Source organism: Vicugna pacos, chromosome 22 (assembly GCF_048564905.1).
Source record: "Vicugna pacos chromosome 22, VicPac4, whole genome shotgun sequence".
In the NCBI taxonomy this organism is placed as follows: Eukaryota; Metazoa; Chordata; class Mammalia; order Artiodactyla; family Camelidae; genus Vicugna; species Vicugna pacos.
The window spans coordinates 23,704,983-23,711,270 of NC_133008.1; the positions used below are offsets into that span (position 1 = coordinate 23,704,983).

Here is a 6,288-nt window from a genome sequence, read left to right on the forward strand (position 1 = left end):
TTCTTTCTCCTTCTGAAACTTTATTATTAGTGTATAGAAATTTATATTATATAGATTTTTAATATATTAATCTGTACCCTGTAATTTTGCTGAATTTATTTATTGATTCTATAGTTTTTGAGTGGAGGCTTTAGGGTTTTCTATATAAAGTATCTTTTGTCGTCTACAAATAGTGACACCTTTACCTCTTCCATTTCAGTTTGTATGCCTTTTATTTCTTTTTCTTGTCTGATTCCTGTGGCTAGGACTTCTGATATTATGTTAAATAAAAGTGGCAAGAGAGGTCATCCTTGTCTTGCTCCAGAGTTTAGAGAAAAACTTTTCAGGTTTTCATTGTTGAGTATGATGTTGACCGTGTTTGTCAAAAATGGCCTTTACAGTGTTGAGATATGTTCCCTCAACACCAACTTTGACGAGTGTTAATCATAGATGAATGTTGAATTTTGTCAAATGCTTTTTCTGCATCTGTTGAAATGATCATGTGATTTTATCCTTCCTTTTGTTAAAGGGGTCTATCACTTTGTAATTTGTGAATGTTGAACCATCTTTGTGACATTGGAATAAATCCAACTTGATCATGGTGTATGATTCTTTTCATATAGTGTTGGATTCAATTTGCTAATATTTTGTTGAGGATTATTGAATCTACGTTCATCAAAGATTTTAGCCTAGAACTTTCTTTCTTTATGGTGTCTTTGTCTGGTTTTGGTATCAGGGTAATGTTGGCCTTGTAGAATGAATTTTTTGCAATAGTTTGAGAAGGATAGATATTAGTCCTTCTTTAGATATTAAGTAGATTTCCCCTGTGAAGCTGTGCAGTCCTGGACTTTTGTTGCTGGGAATTCTTGTTTTTTAATTACAAATTCAGTTTTACTCCTAGTGATTTATCTGTTCAAATTGTCTGTTTCTTCTTGATTCAGTCTTTGCATGTTGTTTGTTTATAGACATTTGTTCATTGTTTTCTTGGCTGTTCTATTTGTTGGTATACAGCCATTCATAGTATTCTATTTTTTGTTTGTTGTTTGTTTCTTTGTTTGTATCTCTGTGGTATTAGGTGCTGTTTTTCCTCTTTAAATTCTTACTTTTATGATTTCTGTCCTCTCTCTATTCTCGTTGGTGAGCCTGGCTAAAGACTTATCAGTTTTGTTTATCTTTCCAAAAAACCCAACTCTTTCTTTTATTGACCCTTTTATTGTTTTCTTTAATTTCTATTTTTATTTCCTCTCTATTCTGGAGGGCCATGTGTACAAATGTGCATTGGGTATCTGTGGGGGAGGTAGGTACTTCTGGGTGCCCATGAGGTGTCCTAGCACTCTCCTAGCACTTGGTGCTGGATATTGCCCCACTGTCAAAAATATATGTATATTTTTTGATCTGTCTTCTCAGGCAAGGCAAACAAAAGCAATAACAAACAAGTAGGACAACATGAAAATGAAAAGATTTGCACAGTGAAGAATACTATCAATGAAATGAAAAGACAACCTACTGAATGAGAGAAGATAATTGCAAATGTTATGTTCAACAGAGCATTAATATCCAATATATATAAAGAGCTCATAAACTCAACATCAAGAAAAACCCCAACCCAATTAAAAAACGGGCAGAAGATCTGAACAGGCCTTTTCCAAAGAAGACATAATGTTGGCCAACATACAAATAAAAGATTTTCAACAGCACTAATCATTAGGTAAATGAAAGTCAAAACCACAAAGAGATACTCCTTCACATCTGTCAGAATGACTATCACCAAAAAGATAAGAAATAATAAATGTTGGCACGAATATGGAGAAAAGGGAACATTTGCGCACTGTTGGTGGAATTGTAACTTGATGCAGCCATTACGGAAAACAGTATGGAGGTTCCACAAAATATTAAAAACGGAATTTCCATATGATTCAGCAATTTCACTTCAGGGTATCTGCCAAAAGAAAACAAAAGAAAAAACTAAATCAAAAAGATATGTGCACAACAGTGTTCATTGCAGCATGATTTACAATAACCAAGATATGGAAGCAACCTAAGTGTCCATCAATAGATGAATGGATAATAAAAGCATGATATATACAATGGAGTAACAGCCTTTAAAAAAATTAAATCTTGATCTTTGAGGCAACATGGATGGATGCAGAACGTATTATGCTAAGTGAAATATGTCAGACAGAGAAAGACTCTCTTACATGTGGAATCTCACTTTCATTTGGAATATGAAAAACAAAACAAAAATCAATGACTTGCTATAAATCACAGTAGTATGTTACAGTCTGAAATATCAGAAAAATCAGTTATGATAGTAATGTGCAAAGGAAAATTAGGTACAAAAGTGAATATTGTGTCTCAGATTTTCCTCTATTATAAAATTTATGTAAAATGTTTTGGTCATCAAGTGCATTTTTTTTATATGAATAGTTTTAGTAAAATCATTTTGTTGATTTGGGAATTATTTTAGTAAAAGGAAAGAAAACTATTTGGTATGATATATGCAATTTGAGAAAAAGTATTTTTAAAAATCCATGTTGTTTCATTAGGTAAAGTGAAATTTCCAAATATTTCTGATTCAGTACTGGCTTTGGCAACACATATACCAAGTATTTCTGAATCATTGTTGAAATAAATTTTGGAAAGTAAGAATTAAAAAAAAGGAACATCTGATGGATATCAGAGACAGCAGAGGGCTTAATAAAATGAGTTAACATAAATTGAATAGAGAAGTTGAGTTTGAGCTCAAAGAAATAGAAATTCCAGAAAATAATTAAAAACAGCAAATTGTACTTCCATATTCTGATCAAAAAATGACAATTTCTGATTCTGAAGCTCTGACCTCGCAATAATGGGTGCTTTCTCGGTTTTAGGACATGGCCCTTATACAGTTCCCTTCACAAACAGCGCTTTCAGAGCCCTCTTCATGTCTTTATTCCTCAGACTGTAGATGAAGGGGTTCAGCATGGGTGTGACCAAGCTGTACATCACTGAGGCTGTTGCACTTGAGTGTGCGCTGTGGGTAGCAGCAGAGCTAAGGTACACTCCTAGCATCGTGCAATAAAATAAAGAGACAATGGAGAGGTGAGACGCACAGGTGTAAAATGCTTTATACTTCCCCTGAGCTGATGAGATCCTACGTATGCAAGAAACTATTTTAGAGTAAGAGTACATGATACCAGCAAAAGGACCACCAGCCAGCAGGACAGCTGCAAAGTACATCACCATGTTATTGAGAAAGGTGTCAGAACAGGCAAGTTGGATCATTTGATTAAGTTCACAGAAAAAGTGTGGGATTTCCAAGTTTGTGCAGAAGGACAGTCGCAACATCATCAAGCTGTGTAAAGAGGAATTCAGGACACTCAAGATCCAGGACATCAGAACCAGCAGCCTATAGAACCAGGGGTTCATTATGACCATGTAATGCAGGGGGTGACAGATGGCCACAAACCGGTCATAGGCCATCACGGTCAGGAGGAAGATGTCCAGCACTGCAAAGAGTATGAGAAAATAAATCTGAGTGATGCAGCCTTCATAGGTGATGACTTTGCTCTGGGTCTGGATGTTCCACAGCATCTTTGGGATGGTGGTGGAGGTGAAACAGATGTCTATAAAGGACAGGTTGGAGAGGAAGAAGTACATGGGTGTGTGGAGGTGAAAGTTTGAAGTGATGGCCAAGATGATGAGCAAGTTTCCAAACACAGTGATCAGGTACATGGAGAGGAAAAGCCCCAATATGAGGGGCTGCAATGCTGGCTCCTCTGAAAATCCGAGAAGAAGAAATTCTGAAATTCGTGTAGCATTGTCTGTTTCCATGCAATGAAAGTGACCTCTGGAAAAGAAGGATATAACATGGCTATTTTCTGCACAAACTTGCATTACTCACATATTAGAAATGCTACAATTTATATTTTGCTGCCAAAATTAATTTTAATGTTTTGTGTATGGATATGATCCCATATAAGGGATCTTTGTACCCCTTCTGATCTGGAATTTTGGTCCCAGTTAGCTTTTTCCCTTAGGGTCATGTGTTTGACAATTTTAATGAGAATTTCTTCACGTAATTCAGGAATGTAATATGAGGCCTGATCATGTTTTAATCATATCTAGGCAATGGGTGCTGAAGAACAAAGTCCCTACCATTCAATCGTATATATAATGAGACTATATAAACAAATAGTAAAATTATATAACATCCTATGCTGACCGGTAGTATGAAGACACAGAGAGGAGATATAAAGGAGAGACTGAGTTTATGTGGGTACATATGTGCCCAGCAGAGGGAATGGTCGGCACAAAGTCCCCGAGGAAGGTGCTTGTTTCAAACATTCAAGTCAAAAAAAGTGAAGCCAGTGTCGCAAGGTGAATAAACATGAGAAAGATTGATGAGAGATGATGTCACACATGTTGAAGCGGGAAGTGGCCTCTCTCCTACTCCAGAAACCCAGGGCACAGGGACTTCCATGTCTGTACTAAATCTTTCAATTTATTAATCTGGTTGCAAAGGTATCCCACGAATTAAAACAGACCCCCTGCTTAGTATCTCCCTTGACTGAGTCCTGGCCCCAGGACTGTAAGTCACCTTGGAATGCACAAGATATCGTACCCCTGTTCTGACAACTGCTCAACCCCACAAGTCTCTCTCTCTCTCTCTCTCTCTCTGTTTCACACACACACACACACCCCCCCCATGGCCTCCTGTGTTGTATTATTTCCATGTGATTCTAAGTCCCAGCCTCACAGATTACACCAGAATGGGTAATTTAATGATATCAACAGAGATAAATAATTAAAATTTTAAAGACTTAAATAAAATAAAATGCATAATATTCTTAGAATATTTTAACACATTTTGATTCTCATTTATTATTGTGGAATGAATAAAAAATTTGTTTTCAATATATATTGACATTTACAATATGGCAAAATTAGATTTCAATTAAGGTGGGAAAGTGCGTATTTTTGAATGGCTATCTCTCTGGGAGAATATGAAATTGGTCCCCTCACTCTGACATCGTACAAAAAACAGGGGTATTACATGCACCTTCAATGTAAGAGTAACCAATGAATTTTACATGGACATCTAGAGAACCACATATACAATTTAAAGGTGGCAAAACCATCTCCAATAAAGTAAGGACCTCGGAAGCAAAGATAGATATATTTAAATAAAATTAAAAATTGTTATATTAAAAAACTCCTCCAAATTTAATTGAGAAATAATGATCTGTAGAAATATTTTGAAATGCTGAAAACTTCAGAAAAATGGGCAAATAGTATATGGGCATATAATAATAATAGGCAAATGAAAATGGTGACCAACTATGTAAAGTTTGCTGAAACTGAGCAATAGTTTAAGAAAGCAAGGAATGCCTTTCACACCCATCAGCCTGGGAAAAAGTCTTAAAGAGCAGTCATACTGGTTGGAACTTTTAAACTAGTAGCAAAAGCTGTGCTCTAATTTTACTGGCAGAAACAGAAAGTGTTAACAAGATTGGAAAACCACCCAAAGACAGCTATAAATAAATACAAATAACTTTATTCTTTAACCTAGGTTTTCTCAGTCTTAATACTATTGATTTCCTGGACTAGATCATTTTCTGTTGCATGCTCCGTCCTGTGTATTGAAGGATGTTTACAGCATCCGTGGTCGCCACTCATCCAACACCAGCATGGAGGCAAAAATGTCCCTGGGCACTGCTTAGTGTGTCCCCTGGGGGAAAACTCCTCCCTGATTAGAACCACAGATTGAATTTAAGAATCTCAACATATGTTTCTAGCATTGACTTAACAGCAATTTAACAGTAAATAATAGGAAAGACAATCAAAAGTGAGAATAGCACAGTTACACTGTAAAATATGTAACCATTGAAATAAAAACGGTTAATTAATCAAGCAGATGAACAAACAACAAACTCTTGCCTCTGGGCTGAGATGAACTGGCCCTCAGGTAATGATAGGTAAATGTTCTTGGCTTCCTTCCTCTCTGACCTTCTCACGCAGTCAAGTGGGTTACTGGACTTCCCTGGATGGGAACTCGGAGAGGAAGGTCTCTGAGAGGGGAGTCTGGATTCTTCCCTGGATGGCTGATGATGGAGACTAAGGCTCTGTCCTCAGACAAGACAGCAGGAAAGGATGAAACATCAGTCCCCTAGCCAGAATTAGGAGAACCAACCAACCAACGAAAAATCAGATCTGTGCCCCTTCCAGCCCAAGTTTACACCGGCTGAGAGACTGTAGACGTAGAGATATTTATAGCTCCTTACATCTGCTCATTAGGCACATTTCTTTCTTGTGTTTTCAACCTCTAAG

General features: G+C 36.7%; 1 protein-coding gene across 2 annotated transcripts; it reads right to left on the reverse strand.

Moving 5' to 3' along the window:
• Positions 1-261: 261 nt before the first annotated feature.
• LOC140688358 (olfactory receptor-like protein OLF4) lies at positions 262-3,792 on the reverse strand. 2 transcript variants are annotated; one of them, XM_072946995.1, is made up of 2 exons: positions 2,882-3,792; positions 262-289 (listed from the first exon to the last, which is right to left on the reverse strand). In XM_072946995.1, the coding sequence occupies exons 1-2, from the start codon at positions 3,790-3,792 to the stop codon at positions 262-264; spliced, it is 939 nt and encodes a 312-aa protein (XP_072803096.1). The 2 variants fall into 2 exon arrangements, with proteins under 2 accessions (XP_072803096.1, XP_072803097.1); XM_072946996.1 differs by lacking the exon at positions 262-289 and having other exon boundaries at positions 2,860-3,792.
• Positions 3,793-6,288: the final 2,496 nt, after the last annotated feature.